General features: G+C 44.5%; 1 protein-coding gene across 1 annotated transcript in view; it reads right to left on the reverse strand.

The window, feature by feature from the left end:
- The window catches only part of LOC144941077 (microtubule-associated serine/threonine-protein kinase 2-like), a 288,270-nt gene that overhangs the window by 45,826 nt on the left and 223,903 nt on the right, over window positions 1-18,541 (reverse strand). The window contains exons 6-10 of the mRNA XM_078867518.1: window positions 14,061-14,136; window positions 12,318-12,338; window positions 4,630-4,705; window positions 1,160-1,272; window positions 1,028-1,072 (exon numbers count right to left, since the gene is read on the reverse strand). Of these exons, the coding sequence (XP_078723644.1) occupies window positions 1,028-1,072; window positions 1,160-1,272; window positions 4,630-4,705; window positions 12,318-12,338; window positions 14,061-14,136 (331 nt within the window). The remainder of the gene's footprint in view (window positions 1-1,027; window positions 1,073-1,159; window positions 1,273-4,629; window positions 4,706-12,317; window positions 12,339-14,060; window positions 14,137-18,541) is intronic.

An 18,541-nucleotide genomic window follows, 5' to 3' on the forward strand; every position in this document is an offset into this window, starting at 1 on the left:
GATTTTAATGACCTCACCATGGCCGTGTGGTCAACCTTATCTTCATGTTAAGTGGACGTTGCGGACGGTACATTGTGTGCGTGCGCTACCGCCCAATCCTTCCTTCACCCACCAACTCCACCCTCAGCATTAAGTTGATGCTTGGGAAATAGCACTCTTGTCTTTGCGAGGTTTATTTCTGGCATCCACAAAAGCCGGCCCCTTGTTTCAGCTAAAAAGCACTCGGCACACAATGGTGGTGGCGGAATATGGACACCACGGCTTTTGATGCACACACTCGTGCTGCAAAACATTTGGAGGGTTATTGGCATTGATTAAATCCTTTATTCATCGCCGCACAAATAGTGTATCGGTCAGGGTAGATCGTGTTATATTGAAATCGTAATTAGATATTTATAAGTTCACCAAAAATAGACGCACGCGGGCGCCCAGGTTAGCCTGGCTGCACAGAATACAACTGGTAGTGCATTTGTGTTTTCACGTAATTCAGAATCCTGCAGCTCTTGAGGACAAAGCCTGTTGTTTGATCGTCAGCCGATGAACATCTTTACAGTCGGATGTGCAAAAGTACACCACCTACATTATGTAAGAGCCAAAACTATGGAATCTTGGAAATTTTTCTGCGATCAGTAGTAGCTCTGATATTGCCTTTATAGCACAGGATAGATGCCCTGCTTGCTAGCATATCCCCGAATGGATTTTACCGCCTCATGACAAGGTAGTAACAGCACAATCAGAAAATTATTGTGAAATAAACAAATAATAAAGGATGCGTGAGACAAGAAGAGGTGACCATGAAAACTGGAGATGGGGCAGAGGTGGGGCACGAGCTGGAGCTGTGGGAGCCACCCCTCCTGGACATCTGTGAAAAAGAGCTTCGTAGTTTATCAGATTCCTCCTCCAGTGTAAATACAAATTCTGATCAATATTCCGATTCTAAGCAATGGGCCAGAGAGACGGATGGACGAACACACGGGCATACAGACGGACGGAGTGGCGAGTGTACGGACGGAACGATCCCGGGCACCTGAGGCTGCGTGAGCGGGGGCGGAGCGCAGGCGAGCGTCGTCCGCCACTGCCGACGCTGCTAACGCAGCTGCCGCCACCGCCGCCTCCACCTCCACCTCCCCCTCCACCTCCGCCTCCTCCCCCTCCTCCGTCATCGTCGGCCAGGTGCTCCGTGCTGCAGAAGTGGCGCGAGAGGAAGTGCAGCTCGTCGGCAGTGGGCGCCGCCGGGAGCTGGTGGAGACGCTCCTGTGACGAGCACGAGGACTGCGTGTGGGTGAACACGAGACACCGTCAGGGGGCTGCCCCGAGGAGCCGCCCTCACCCGAAACTTCGCACCCGCTGCACCCCCCCCCCCCCCACCGCTGCCCCCTGTCAGCAATGCTGCCCCCCGCCGCCCAGGATAATGCAAGTCTTTGAATAGTGTCCACTCATAAATGCTTTTTCATGTGATAACTTAATGATGGTCAGGATGGGCTCGGTTGGATCGATGGAGCAGCGGTTAGCGCACTGGACGATGAACTCGGCACCCCAGTTTGATTCCCGGCCATGGCTCACGTGAGTAGCGAACGATGTCGAAAGCGACGAGCGATTGTCTGAACACGTGCACCACAACCACTGCACTGCCCCCCATGTACCCATTGGCACAATCCTTAACCATTGATGCCAGAGTTGAGAGTGAAAAACAACTGTCTCAAGCCGGCCCCAGGGAAGACAAAATGACACAGACACTCTCTAACAGACCTACTCTCTCACATGCGCGCACACACACACACAATCACAAACTCTCTCACATACACACACATGCACGACACATGACCACTCATTCAGTAGAAGCTCCTGCTGAGAGTGGTAACATGAAACCGCTGTGTGACCTATAACCTTCCTGGCTGTTAAGGGCAGGCCCGAGCGTGGAGTCAACATGAGATGCTAAGCACGTCCCTGAAGCACCCACAGCTAGCCATTAAAGCGTTAAAGCCTCAGAACATTGGGCTGTACCTGCATCTGGAAGAACGTTCCCTCTGATGAGTGCTGCATAAAAAAGAAAAGAAAGAAAGCATCCATGCAGGCCGGCTTGGGATGTTTCTCCTACTGCCCTGAATACTTCCCTTGGTTGACCCCTACGACTTTCCATAGAATCCTAATATGGTCATTGTAAATTTGGCTTAGGCACCACATATAAACAAAGGGCCCTTATTAAAGGGCATCAGCTGAAAAGGGCACAACTGTCTTCCAGTCTTAAGCAATAACTGTTAACCGCCTGCTCATTTGTGCACAACTGTACATGACTATGCGTCTGTGCACACACACACTCTGCTGGCAGTTAGGATTAACCACTTTTGTAAAACGCTTTTTACTCGCATAATTTCAAATGGCTACTTCTGAAACGATTAGGATCTTGGAGTTGATTTCCAAGTGGGCACAACTAAAACTATGCGTTGAAAGGGCAACAAACCACTGATGATGACATTCAGCTAAGTCCAAAGAGGTCAACAGCTCTATTGTTTGAATAAATGTAAACGGAATACTCAAGATTCAGAAATCCCACGGTTAATTGGTTGAATGATATTTCCTTCAAGCGATTAAGCAGCCCCCATTACCGGGCAATTTAGTTATGTATTTACTCTCCAACATTCAGGCACATTTCAATGCAGTAGGCTATGCAGTTATAGGGTCGATTGAGATGCAGACAAAGTCAAAGAGGTAACAGTAGTAAGTTGCCCAGCTAATTGATGTGTTGCAGCTGGGAAGTTGGATGCGAGATAATGAAGAGCAAACTAATTCAGAAGATTATCTAGTGATGCTGCTGCTACCAATGGCAGTAGCACACAAGCACATAGTAAAAAAACATTAAATAGTTTTTTTACAATACTGCCTTAATAAATAAAGAGTATATAATAGGCAATGTATTGCCCAAAATCCCTTCTTCACAGGCTGTGTGCTGTGAAGAGCCATTGCCTGAAACTTCGCCGACTATATACTCTCGCTCTCTTTTATAAGGCAGTGTTGTTGAATAATGTGTTGAGTTTAATTCTAATTAGGATGGAGCGTCTACTGACGATAAAAAACTTAACCAATGAAAGCTCTCTCTCTCTCTCTCTTTTGGGAATTGTTGATGAATGTGTTGAGTTTAATTCTAATTAGGATGGAGCATCTACTTATGATTAAAACTGCACCAATGAAAGCTCTCTTTCTTTCTGTCTCTCTCGGCAATTGATGGAGATGTCGTGAGCACGAGCAGCCAGTAAAGTGATCGCTCCCTTGCTGCAATTTATGCCTAAATAATCATACAGGATTCCCTTTTTATTCGTGAGGGATACGTTCCGGAGATGCTCGTGAATAGCAAATTTCGCGAATAATGATAATGAATTACCCTAAATAAATAACATTTCTCTCTCATCACTTTATCTCATTACTTTATGTCACTTTCTCACATCACATTGTCTCTCATCACTTTATCCAATCACTTGATTTCTTTCTCTCTTGATGCAGTTGTGTAGAGTTCGAAATGCGATTGAATAACAAGGAAATATTCTAATACACATTTTCCAAACTGGTTTTCTGATAAAAAAAAAAACTGCCCATTCGAAGTTAACAACTGGAAGCCTCATGCTACAACGTGAAAAAATGCATTTGGATGTAAATTCTGCCAAATATTCTGAGACCTTTAATATCAGGCAATGACAAGTTCAAAATTCAGTGGCACGCTTAACTACTGACCCAATGTACATATAAACTATATATTTTTTACACAACATCTTACATGTGTACATATTTTTAGAAGCACAACTACATTACACACACACATCGACAAACAGATCGGCCTCCCCTTCAGCATGGCAGACTTTTTGGAGGCTGAGTGGTATGTGCAGGAACCCATTAAGGCCACGCCTAAAAATCCATAAAATTATTGATTAAAAACGTATTATTTTTGTTCAGGACATATGCAATGACGTACGCATGAAAGAAGAGTTTATCTTCAATTCATATATTTTGGTCCATGGAAAGAAACCCTACAGGCATCTTAAAACCTGGTTTATTGCAAGAAAGAGTAAAACCTATTCTTATTTTTTATACTTTGATACTGGCAAAAAGGTCCAATTTTTTAAACCCTACAGGCATTGTGGATTCAACTTGTACCACAGGGGCAAAATCAATATGCATTTTTGAACAGAATCACCACTGGCGAATTGTGAATATTCTTTGTACCGTAAGGCAAGTGAATTGTTACGTGGGTAATGTCCAGCATGGCATAAGAAACGACGATGGCGCTAACGACCCTCTGTGGCTGGATTCACAGTGCAGTGGCTAACGGCTATGCCACTGCTCGCCACGCAGAGGTACACACTATTTCTTCGTAATGTTAGGCCAATAATACTGCACAGGGTTCAGCACCAATTCGTGCTGGTCAAGACAAGACAATTAGTCTGAGCGTAATAAAGTGTCACGCTAAACACGTGCAAGCCAGGGCATACCTCCGATTAGCATCTGCTATTAGCATGGTTGGCTACGTATGGTGCGAACGAAGTTAAATAAACATACATACAAGCATAGTGCAGTTCAATGCCGTGCTGCGTGCGGGGCAGTGCGGGGCAGTGCGGTGCAGTGTGGTGCAGTACGTACCGAAACAGCCGAGCTAGGGGTGGTGGTGCCATACCCCGAGGAGGGCAGGGAAGCCAGAGACCAACGGCGCCCATCTCTGAACACGTACACATGCGCAACAAGCAAGCTTAAATACGTCACGGGTCAACGCTCCATATTCAACCACGGGAGAGAGAGAGAGGGCCCACTGAGAGTGTCTGTCTAGCAAGAGGTCTGGTGAGGTGTGGTCACTCAAAGTGTTTCCATTCCCACATGAGAATAAAGGGGAGCGTACATATTCATTTTATGATTTTTTTCATTAAGTTTTTGAATCTGCATCTAAATGAGAAAATGTGATCCGATACTGTCAAACAATGGTTGAAGTCTTGCGAAAGACTATCTGCATATTTTTGTCTATACTAAAGCACAGTGCACTTATTGCACAGGCAGAATTGCAGGCAGCTGTAGAGGGACATAAAATTATAATTCTACCAATGGCAAACGCGATGGCGGTTAGGCTACCTAAACAGCCTCAAATCAAAAGCGTGGACAAGTACACGAACACTGTTGAGAAGATCCAAAGTCAGTCCAGGGTTCACTTGCTTAAACAAAATCCTGCTCAATCATATTGGTCTCCAAAAGCCAATGGGACGATTGACTATAAATATTTGTGTTCATACGTGAAGACAAAAGTACAGAATTCTACTGCTATTTGCATTTACCCATAACGGCTAAGGTCATATAACCAGTGTCGCCCTGGTTTGACATCATTTGTTTGTGTCTATATGATTTAAAATATATTGACAGGTTTGTGGGTTATTAAAAAGATGCAGGGTCATGGTGGTCTATTGCTTTGATATTTTCAACACAGACAAACATTCCCCTATAGCCTTAACAAACTGTTGGGGCAAGCGCTATTCACAAGCATCTATTTCAACACACACGTGGCTTCTCATCAAACGTAAACGTCGCACTCTCCCCACCGGTTGTCAAGTCTTGGTGTTCACCCCTTGCGCCCCACAGCATCGTGAGACAACGTGATGATCAAGAACAAATGAAAGATGCGCATGCCCTACAAAATGTATCTATTTGGTGCTTAAACATCTTCACATCTGTTTTATTGCCATGTTGTTGGATGCCCATTCACTGCTATGCAGATTTACACTACAACACTTGTACGGTCTCTCTCCACTGTGAGCAGTAAACTTTTCTTGCTCAACGGTTGGTTCCACTTAACCAGGATTGACAGCACGAAAAGTTGACGAAGCAGTCTGACACAGTACTCGACATTATTCTGACTGGAACACAAAAAAAAATGACCGTAGTTATTAACTGTCACTTATCGTCGTCAACATCGTCCCATCTACTTGTTGGTTGAAGAAAAAGCTGTGTTGGAAACACAATAGAAAAGATGCAACAAAAACTGGTTTTAATGACATACAATTATTCTGTTCGCAGGGGAAGGCTGTGCCATGCTCTTATTTCCAAAAGGAGCATCGAGTAAGTGAAGCTGAGCCCACTCCCGTATGTATGTTGAACTTCTTTTGCACTGTACGTAGCCAACCGTGCTAATCGGAGGTGCGGGAGGGACAGTTCGACTCTTCGCATGTAGCCGAGTCAGCCCATCGTAACTTTGTGAGAACGGTCGTTAACGTGTGGAGAAAATGGCCCCTGCCATGGGAAAGTTTAATTATCACCACTGGCTCAGAGCCACCAACAGAGATGAGCACCACTCCAAAGCTGAATTGAGCTTTGGAGAAACTTTTAGATTAAGGGGGTGATGGAGTGATGGCGCAGGTAGTAGTTAGCGCAACCCAATTGTGATTCCCAGCCTCCTCGGACAATTTTAGCGGAGGATATCTGAAATGGCGCCAGTCCAGTGTGAAGTATGGTCAAACGACCCCTGGACTGAGACGGCACAGACGCCCTTCATCCAGCAACGGATTGAAGTGTACTACAAGAAAAAGGCTGCGATTGTTATATCACAAATGTTTCAATAAAATTCACCCTTAAATGCAGTTTTGCTGTGTGTGTGTGAGTGGAATGGACTCGATGACCCAATGTGACCCCACCCCCACCATCCCCCGTGCACACATTTCGAGCCTTCTCGTTAAAATTCCTAATGCGTCGCCGCACCACATCGCACTCCCACCTCATTGCATTACGGCACGACTTTGCGATTCCAATTTCCTCCTAATGAACTGAGGTTGTGTAATGACCGCCGACTCCTCTTGCCGACAGTCACAATACTTTGGCCAGTCACACACACATCTCAAATGTCTTCAGCTCAGAATAAGGACCGAGCTTGCAATAATCAGCAGGGGTAATTCACAGAGCAAGGGGTTTAAAAAAAAATACTTTAACAAGCTGTCTGTCCTTGTGTATCAAGCAAGAGGGGGCACTACAATTCTGGTAAATATGCCCCGATAGGAACACAACTTTGGTATAAAGTTTTGTTCCTATTCGAGACTTTTCCTCTTGAAGATTTGCCACATTCACCCAAGGACTGCCCGAAAATTGGGCAAAATGAACAATATGCACAGAGACAAATGCATCTTACCTCGACAGCAAAAGCGGCAGCTTCCATATTGCCAATTAATTCCTGCTGAGAACTAAGACATGATCCGTGATTTTTACCGAAACTTGTTTTGATTTCACAAGAATACTTAAGACATCTTTCCCAGAATTACACATTCGACAAGGTGACCGATCAATGTTCCGAACATTCAACCTGCACTCGCAAAATTCCTGGGTTCAATTCTAGGCAGTCAGCTTTGGTTAAACCACGTTCTCAACTGACATTCGAAATTGACATACCTATCTATATATATAAAATCGCAAATCTGTCTGTCTGTCTGTCCGTCTGTCTGTCTGTCTGTGTGTGTGTCTGTGTGTCGCCGGACCATACGCAGTTTCATTGGACGAAATGTGAGGGATTTGCGAGACACGATTGGTCCGTTTGGTTTTCCACGGCGGTTGCCCCTGGCAACGGGTAGCGACGCATTCGCTGCGGGGTGGACGCCATTTTTAATTCCCGTTAAAAATATGCTCACGCATTAACACGCGACTCTGAGGTAAATTCATCAAAGTTTCACGTCCTCTTCACTCCCCCCCCACCCCAATGTGTGCAATTACTATTATAGGGTCGGTAGATAATACAATTATAGCGATTAGACAGTATTATTGTAGCGCGGGGGGGGAGGGGGGTAACGGCCCCAGTACCCAGCCTCAGCCGAATGGGCAATTTAGGCGAGGCCGGAGGCTCTGCACGGTACTAGCCCTCGACACCCCACCACACTATAGGCCGTACATATTACTGCACAGCGGCCGAGGAGATCGTGGCTGGGGGGGGGTGGGGGGGGGGAAGGGGTAGCAGCCCATCTGTGTATATATGTAAGGTTATTAAGAAATATATTTTTCACCCGGGCAACGCCGGGTACTTCTGCTAGTAATTAATATAAATTTTTTAACTTTAAAAATTGCAACATTCATCAATGATGTATAAAAGGTGACATATGGGGAAATCACCTCTCTGGCCTTTTTATATTTAAGTATATTTTATTCATGTCATATTTAGACAGTTATTGCGTAACAAATAAGGTATTTAACCGCCATGAACAAAACACACCTGTGCCCAAAACATTTCTTTCTATACATATATTATTTTTAAGGCCACATGGTGTTATTGAATAATTAATCTGTTGAGTTTGTTGTTGTTATTAGTGCACCACTGCCAACGAAGTATCACGAAATGATTTATAAATAATAGGCTCACCTAATGACTGTATATAACGATTACGTCGACTGAAATTCAAATCATTTAGCTATGTATATCTGCATTTGTAAACATTGCTCATTTTTACGTTTTGATTGAACTTCTGGATTGTTGGTTTTGTTTTGGTTTCCTTTGCAGAGAAGGTATTTTATGAAGCTAAATTGCTCTCACGCGGTTTATAACTTAGCCTTTCATTGACTGCTTGACAAATGAGGCACGAAATTGATCAATGAATCCACCGATACCAACGAGCACATCGGTACACGTTTACGCACCAACAAAACGCCACGTGCACCAGGAGATGACGACACACTCATTTACGCGTGTCGCATTATAAATCATAACCGCTTAAGGAGCAAGAGGCCAATGAAGAATATTAACATGTTAATTTGAAATCACTGCAAAATCATATTCTATTGCAAAATGTGCACGTTTGATTGAAATCCCCCAGCACCTGTTTTCCACCCAGAAGTTAGTCGATGGACTGGTCACGTGTGGTTGAGAAGACTGTGTGGGTACTTCCACCTCGTCCAAGACAATGGGCCAGCATTCCAATGATCAAGCAAAAAACCTCCAATGGGGTTCATGAGCGTTCCCTCAGGTGAAAAGCCTCTCTCGCCCGCTAGCAATAGCGCGAGCGAGCAATCGCGTGGCTGCGCCTTTAACTCGTAAAAAAACAGAACACAAACACTGCTTGCAATCTGTACACCGTCTGCACAACAAATATGAAATGTTTATTTTATCTATTCCCCAACGTTCCACGTTGACGTAGCCGTGAAAGATCACGTGCGATGGTGCTCGGCAGCCTCGCCTCTGTACAACGATTCTCTTGCACACTCGGCAGAGTGCAAAGTGGGTTTCTGGGTATTGATTTTCATTTTATTTCCTTGGCTATCGTCTCCAGCCTACGCACAGGTGCTGCTGGTTCCCAGGGGAGCTAGGGTGCAGCCAGTCAAACTCGTTTCATTTTAATTATGATTTAAAAAATATATATATGCCCACTTCAACACATTTGGCAAGACACCATGCAATGTCAGGCTCATTAAATGTATGTTTAATTTGAGAAGAAAAAAAATATCAGGTTTTATTTTGATACAAAATATCCACATGCTCCATTAAATTGATTTCCAACGGCACAGTGTAAAAATAATAAAATACGTGACTGGCTGATAGGATAACTGAAATGTTTGACAGTACTGGCCAAACACAAATGCGGCTGACGGACATTTATAATTGAGATATTAATTTGTTTAAAATGGTATAGGTCATACGGACGAGTTAAATGTCTGATTTCCAATTTTCCCTGGACTGGGGCCAGATGCCATTAGACACACAATAGAGTGAACTGATATTTAAGTGTCCCCCATGCTCAATGAAGCAATGTTGATAATGCACCCCCCTCTCCGCCCCCCATTGTGATTCAGAGAATTACCAAGACTCAGGGTTACGATTTGGTTGAAGAATATACTGCGCTGAATGTAGTGGTCTCTAGCGGATATCGAGGGTGCCATGACCCTCGCATATACAACATAAACGAATTGAAGACCACCAGTTCTTACATAACCAATTATATACAGGTATCCTGAGCCAAACGATTTAATCAATAAAACTATGCATCTTTACATCCCAAACTTCGTTCCTTCACCAGTGGTGCAAACTCCACATTTCTATGCCAAAGGCCAGTTCCTCTGCAGGATAATTGAGCGATATTGACCCATTAATTGGGATTCATTTTTAATGTACGAAAATGTAATTGCATTTAATAAACTTGTTCATGGACCTTGTAATTTCACGTTCATCGTGTCACGCGCAATGGTAAAACCTTACCCAGTTTTCACTTCACCAATTGCCATTTGCAAAGTTGGGCCAACTAAAGCTATGCCACAGAGACACCAATGCCATGGATGGGATCTAGCCACAGACGATATGGGCTCAAATTATCAGGTAAAGCCCACTGAGATTTGTCCTTCCCCGCACATCCGATTAGCACGGTTGGCTACGTACAGTGTTAAATAAGTTCAACATACATACAAAACGAAAAGCATGGACGCACACAGGATTAAAAAATAAAAACTCAACTATTTTTAATTTTACCAGGTAAGGGCGACTTAGCTATATAGCTTTTTTTCAGAAGCAATCTGACCACAAATAATAGCTCAAAAATGGCTTATCATGTGGACATTTATATCAGCAAATACTCTAAATGCATGTTTCTAAATGTGGAGGAAAAAATAGGATCCGGAGAAAAATCCACATGATCACAAGAAGATAGAATGCAAACTAAAAATATACAGCAGGCGTCAGGGTCTGGATCGAACCCCAAGACCTTCTGTATACCAGGCGAGGTAGTGAACATCTCGCAATTTGTTGTGAGTGTCAAAACAGGGACTGGATAACGCTTAATTTCCAGCATCTACAACATGAGATCTCACAAACGCTCCCGATAAGCCTTCGCTGTGCAAATAGAACCTGACTTTCCAGCCTCGTATCTGAATTCAAATCTAGCATCTGAGACGAACAACAAATCTCAACAAGATTGTTGACAGGAATGCAAAAAATGGTGACACTTGAAAATCAGTGGAATGTACCATGCAGTGCATTAAAGTTGCAAGAAAAGCTTAAATTAGGTTTATATAGAATAAAATACAGAATGCTAGTGCATCGGAGAATATGACCATATCACCGAAAACGTGCCCAATCTCATCAGATCTCAGATGCTAAGCAGGGTTGAGCCTCTTCTTCTTGGTTCTTTCGGTAAAGTCACGTAGAAGGTGATACAGCAATGAAGGACTCACGGTCATCCGTGTCCAAGCATGGCGTAGAATGCTGCGCTTAAGGCACTGGCAGAATGCGGAAACATGCAGTAAGTTTGTCGCTCATTCGTACGGAAATGTTCTGCAGCCTTCCACTTCTGATACTAACATTAAATACTTTTAAGGACAGCCATTGTAGTTACAATGGGGAACAATGATTAGCACGGTTGGCTATGTGCGGTGCAATAGAAGTTCAACACACATAATGCAATATGAATCCGGCTATCCGCGTTAAATTCCTGGCCACGGTCAGCACAAGTGGCGGGTGCTATCTGAACCCATCCTGTACTTCACCTGCTGTTTTACCAAGCTGCACTGACCAGCAAGGTGATGTAAGGTAACCAATTAATTATTTATTTTTATTTATCAGTTAAAGCCCACTAAGCTGTATGCTCTTTCTAAGAAGTGACCTTGGCACATATGACAGCTCATCAAAGTGGCTTATATCATATATGGTTATTTATAGTAGCAGTCAAATAATTTTAACACGTTTCTAAATGTGGATGGAAAATCCACGCGACCACGGGGAGAGAGAACACGCAAACTCCAAATATACAGGCATTGTCAAGGATGGGATCAAACACATGACATCCTGCTTACCAGGCGACTTAGATAACATTTCGTCACTGCAGCGCCCCCATGACCAACACAGCATTGGGGGTGGAGGTGGCCTATCAATCCAGGCAGTGGATTGACAAGGGGCTCTAAGTTACTCTTAATATATTGAAATTACATGGTCTATCAAGTTTTGTGTTGAATAGGCATCCGTCTGAATGATGCAGCAATGTTAAACTCGACTATAACTTGCAGTCTTATACACACACTGCTGGATTATACTGGTATGGAAAGCCAATCGGGCGATGGACTGAAACAAATTTTTAATCATGTGGAGAAATAGTATAGGATTCTGCTTACATAATATCGTTAACTTGAAGTTTCTCAACATTCCAGAAACTAAATCACCGCATCTTGTCTGTCTCAAGAGGAGAATTGTGCAAACACGCTGGGAAAGCAACAGCTGTTGTTCAGCCACACGTGGTGGTCGCTTGAAAGGTGGCCAATGCAACAAAGTGCGCAGGGGGGTGCGACGGGTGGGCATGCGGATGGCAGGAAGCGGAATCAGACACTTTCGGCCGGTTTACCTGTCTGTCCTGTGCACATGGCTGTGCCGAGGTTGACCATGGGTTGATTTGCAAGCGCGAGAAGCGGTGGGCAGAGAAAGGAATAAGAGCAAGGATAATAAAAAAAAAAGAAAAAAATAGGGACACACACAGAGAGAGGCATTTCAGATTTGCGTCGTCTCACGGAATGGGTTCCAATGCTGCGGCGACCGCGTTTGCCAACATGCGGCATGAAACTCAAGCTGCTGCTGCTGCGCATGCCGTGATTCTCCAAATGCGGTGAAATGCAATGATTCACTAAACAAGGTGAAGAGCATGTGTGCTACATCAAATTGACACTAATAGCCTCGTGTAGCGTAACAAGCTCGTTTTATTATGTAAACCAAGAAAATGGAATTAACTGCTACGGAGGAGAAAATGCATTCAGATAACTCTGTCAGTTGATGTGCAAAGTTAAAAAAGCAATGGCCACATTTGCCTTTGAGAGTGGTGTTTATAGAGCTGCACTGCACGATGCTTGTCATAAACTCTAGCATAAATAAAAAAACCCACATCGTGTTTTTTTCCCTTCTGATCCGATTTATTATGTGTAGCGCTACACAGCAAGGCGTCTCACAGACACGTCCCCTCAGAAGGCAGAAAGGGAAAAAAGTGGACACCGCAAAAGGCTCCTCGCTCCACAGAGTGAGGTCCTCGTTAACTCCTCTGGTGAACTTGTCCACGCCAAGCTCAGCAGCCGCATTCGTGCACCCCAACAGCGACCCGTACGTAGATTCAAGTGTGGCCGCAGCAATGGTGAGTGGTGCATTTACTCGAATTACCTATCTCAATTTACGCTTTTGATTCCGACAATTTTATACCGTACACCCGCCTGTATCTTTATATGTCCGTGTTCCCTGCATGTTTGTGTGTTTTTCGTTCATCGAACTGTCAGACTATCACTGTTCCTCAACGAACCAGGAGAGAGCCGATTTAGTTATATCTTTTAAGACATCACTTGCTAGAAGTGATATTGATGTTGAAGACACATTTTAATTCGAACCAGAAAAAGTTAAATGTAAGCCCATGTTTTTAATTTGGCATTTCGGATAAGACACCAGTATTGACCATGATGAATCACAACATCAGTTTGTTTCTACCACGTGGTTATATAAATATTCACTGTGTTTTGGTTAATGGTCAATATTAACACCACCTAGAAATGAGAAGGTGAACACAGCAGGATCCAACCCACTGACTGACACATTGTTTAACAGAGTGAATGCATTGTCTCGTAAGTTACACAGCCACCCCAGGGGAGGCCATACTCACAGACACTAAAATATTTGGTGTTTAGATTATCTGTGCAGAATTGACACATTTTTAATATCGAGCTGGTAGTCCCAACCAACGATGGCAAAAACATACTAAAGTGCATCACTTTATTTAGAATATTCCAGCTATAAAAATAATGTAATTTTCTATTTCCACTCACATGAGGGAACAGTAGGGATTGTAAAAGGTATTTCCGCCCCTTTGTGTGGAGAAATAAGCCAACTGAATTGACTTGGCAAATAGTTCCGTAATGTCATATTGCAGGGATGTGAATGGAAATGCCTTCAACTTGGCAATTGGTTGTGATGATACACGTTTCGTTTCTGCAGGGCATCTGATCGTCATTCCTTTAGTTTGGGACTCCCGCTTATATATATGATCCATGCTCTGCTTTTTTGTGACAGAGAAGGAAATATAATTTAAAGACAACCGCCACGTGGAGCAACTCACCTGCGAGCTGTGGCAAAGGAGAAGTGAGCCGGAGCGCTTGGTGAGAAGCTGCGTGGGCTGTCCAGAGGACTCCCTCCTGCACACACACAGACACAAAGATACCCCATATAGCCTTAACAGACGTTTGGGGCAAGTGCTGCTAGCGAGGTCCGAGAAAGGGCCGCACGGCACGCGAGGGGGGGGGGGGGGGAGGTCAGCACCACGCCCGGCCGCCTTTTTCTACCCCAGTGGCGATGTTTACATACCGCACCAGGTGCTTATTTGAGGCTAATTCGACCTAGGGGAGGTCCAGGACCTGTAAAGACAATCGTCACTGGCGTTGGCCGTGAGCAGAAATCGAACTCGGGTCACTGGGTTCGTAGTACAACACGCGAAGTTGTTTCACTCCCGCTCCCACACACACACACACAGAGGATAAAACACACGCATGTAAGCATTACATGCATTATTGCGTGTCAGTTAGCCCCTGAGCTAAGGCGGTCCGTCGGTACCATTTGGGGTGGTAGATAGTACCAGTGTCCACCATGGGCAGTATCCACATGGGCAGAATCCTTAAGGTGAATGACATCCGTTTTATAGAGACACTTTATTTTTGTATTCCGTACATGCCGAGTAAAGATGCGACGTTGAGCCAACGTTGCAATGCGGTTGGAACCGCTGGGCCAACGTTCCCACGTTTAGTGGGTGCATTGCACAGCGTACATTTTCTTTTCCGACAACATTATTCGCTATCAAACGTATTACTATGGTATCGTTTCCATGATCTTTTCTCATAAAAAAGCAACCTGTGAACTTTCTATCATACATATTTGTGATCGAGAGATCTACAGATAAAATACTCCCACCAAAATAACTGTTGGCAGCTGCCATCCTAGGGTGGCTCCGATCACCATGTTTTGGATACTGCATTGGCAGTGGTGCATAAACACAAACAATGACAAACTCACATGAAAGGATACAAATGTATAATAGGAGACGTTTCAGGCAATGGTCCTTCAATGTGTTTTGAAGAAGGGTAATTGCCCAAATCGTCACCTATTACATATATTTTGTTACGTGTTATGGCAGTGTTATTGACGAATTTGTCTAAATATTACAGTACACACCGCACCAGTAAATGTATCGTGGACGTCTGTCGCACCGTACGTAGCCAACCGTGTTAATCAGAGGTGCGGGGGAAGGACAAAAATCAGGGATGCGGGGGAAGTACAGTGATGATGATAAACTGTAGTAGAAAGGTTGAACATGGTACGCTGTGGTATAAATCCTCCTGCAGCTAATAAGACAGAAACGGTAAGGCCATTTTGCCTCACTGATTATCCACAGCCAGAAAATGGCCAATTGATTTTGTGCTCAATTCCAGATGTTTTTCGGAAGATACAACCCAAGCAAAGATTTAGAGTTAGGCACAGCAGATAGAGGCCTTGTCTCACAGGCTGTCCAACAAGAGTCTCCTTAACGAGAAGAAGGAAAGGACATTGAAGTTATGGTCAAGTGCGTCATAATGGTCCTCTAGTGATGTCACTGTGACGTCACTTCGCTTATGTTCAACAGAACATTGAGACGGCTAATACGATGGAGTGCCTGACGCCGATTCCATTTTCTTTCAAACTCATATCGGACACCACGGGATACGCATGTCACAAACCACTGTTATCCATAAAACAAAGGGGTGGGGAACCGAGGGCCTTCGAGTCACACACGGCCCACTAGTTCATTTCATATGGCCACATGGCCGCACGAGGCCTGCCATCCCGAAAACAGCCCGCAAACGATAATAATCCATCACTGGATGCACATTAGCTGCACTAACCAGATAATAGAGGGGTAAAGTTTGGACATGGCAACGCCGCGTTTTTAATCTCAGCAATACTCAGTCATTCTGTCACTCCAAGGGGCCTCCTTAATTGGATAACGCCAAGGCGTGTGTTCATGCGTTGGCTAAACCACAAGTTTTTGAAATTCCCCTTCAGCCCTGAGCGAGGAAAAGGTTCGCCCACCCCCTGCTTGTAAAAACGGAGCCGCACGAGGTCACCAGTCAAGCAGCGGAGCCGTGTCATGGAGCTGCGAACCCAACGCCTCTGAAGACAAACGATCGCCGCTCGGCAATAAACCGAGCGCTCTGGAACTAATTCACGTTGGAGACGGGTAAACGTGAAGAACGCGATTAGGCTCTGGCATTTTGACAAAGGGCGGACTCTTTTTATTTCATTACATCCTGGGGGGAGGGGGGGCGGCGGAAGCATTACGTACCGATGCCCTGGTACAAATTAACTTTTCTTCAAAGTGTGGAAAAGTAGGCGATGCATAAGATAACCATTTGTGCACAAATGCCAATGTGAGATTAGTTTCACATTGTTAACATTTTGAGCTAACTACATTCAAGTTGAAAAGAAATCTGTTGAGTCTCGGTGTATCGGTGCGGGGTGATTCTGAAGCTGGTGGGCATGAAAAAGCCTGCCAGTTTGACGCCCGCCATCTACTTCAGTACAGTACACATAGCACAACCTAATGATCCGTGGCGTTGTGGTGAAATGTTTGCATATTGGCTGCTTATCTCGTTTGTTGCTTAAATTCCCCACAATGAGATGAATAATTATTTTGTTAAAGGGACAGGATCCTTGTGATAACATTTGGCAGTTCACCAGCATTGAATCAAGCGAGCCTGACTCTGCTGATGAAACACTGTACACGTTGAAACCGGTCCAGCTTTGCGTGTATTGAATCAATGCTGCTGAAATTATATGCTTCCAAAAGGCCGTGGGGCCGATGGGTTGTGTACGAAACAATATATGAATAAACATATTCTGTGCTTATAGTACATCAGTCACTGACACTCAATGTACTCTATGATTGACAGCTTGGCTCAGACAGAGGCCGTGATGTTACTCAAAGGCCACACCACAGCAATTATGTATTTATGAGGCCAGTCACTCATCCCCCCTCTGCCCCAAGCATAGTCAGCAACAGCTTTATCCAGCCCTCAAACCTATATAATTTCAGAGCCAATAACTTCAATAACCACGAGCACCTCAACTAAGCCCCTTCAGAGGCTGTCCATCACAGGTCTTTGCACAGAGGGCGCTATCACATTTTCAGAGACACCATCTGTGCACGCAGGGCGTCAAGAGCCGCGACCCCCCCCCGTGCCACACGCTCACACTCCTAAACTTCCCCCGCGATGTGCCCGCAGCTGCCGTCATGGCAGGCAGACAGATACGCATCGGTAAAAGATTAACCCAACCTTCTCCTAGTCTACATTTCATGGGCTATTTTATCACCCCGGGGTTACTGTTTACAGGACCAAATCAATCCTCTAAAATATTAAGTTACTTCCAGTTGGAAGATAAATTATGGCGGGGGGCAATGTGCTATAGTTTTTTAGCCATTTCATGATATAGTTGTGTGGTTTGTGTAAATGTGTCGTAAACCCACCTCCACCCGACACCAGCTAATGAGCAGGGTTTGTCACGTGAACAGAAACTACCACTCAGTTACTACTTCAGCACACTGGTGTGCACACTTGGGTGTGAAGTAGAAACAACGTGGCACACGTTCGAGAGAGAGCCTACGTTGTAAATTAGCAAGACAAATGCTTCGTCGGCAAGCAAACGATAAAATTGTTCATAATAAAGGTGTTTGGGTTATATCGCGTTATTTATAAATGTGTCGTAACCCTCCACCACCCGACACGGCCAAAGAGTAAAAAAATGTGTCACGTTTACAAAGGACAAATAGTTCACTACTTTAGCCCACCGGTATGTTGAAGAGTGAATCAACATCATTTAAAATGTGAGTAGGACGTTTCGCTGGTAATTACATCAAGCTTCATCGGGCGATTTGCCAGAATGGTGAGGCTTCTCCTCTTGCTCCCGGTCTTAAATAGAGCAGCAGCACCAGCAGGGTGACGTCATCATTCGGGTGGTGGAGGGTTGCGACACATTTATAAAGAACGCGATCCAACCCAAAAACCTTTATTATGAATAATATTGGTCGCGAAAGCCTACGTGTTAAACTGATTAAAATTGTGTTGCGGTTCCACTTGCTTTGGCAAATACGTTGAGAAGATCAACTCTTGAGGGTGGCTGGGAGGCTCAGAGGGCTAATGCCGTGTCACAGCACTGAGCCTGTATCAGGGATCTGAAGCTGAGCAAACCAACTGTGACGAAACTAAGTTCTTAAGTGTCACAAGTTGATGCGCAAAAACACCCATCATATTAAAGTTGGTTTTAACTTAAGCCACGATATTTACCGTCTCTGACAACTACAAAGATATTGGTTTGTCTGCTACGCAATTAACTTCTCTAGAGCAGGGCACGTGAGACGGTTATTTAATTTTAGTGTGTCTTTCTCCTAATTTTCAAGCTTGCGTACCGTACCACGTTGTTGTCCACTCATTGACATGCTAATTTTTTCTCTGCCCCTTCCCTCTCTCCGCCCCCGCCCCCTCTCTATATTTAAGGCCCCGTCACAGAGACGAC

This window comes from Lampetra fluviatilis, chromosome 24 (genome assembly GCF_964198595.1).
Source record: "Lampetra fluviatilis chromosome 24, kcLamFluv1.1, whole genome shotgun sequence".
Lineage (NCBI taxonomy): Eukaryota > Metazoa > Chordata > Hyperoartia > Petromyzontiformes > Petromyzontidae > Lampetra > Lampetra fluviatilis.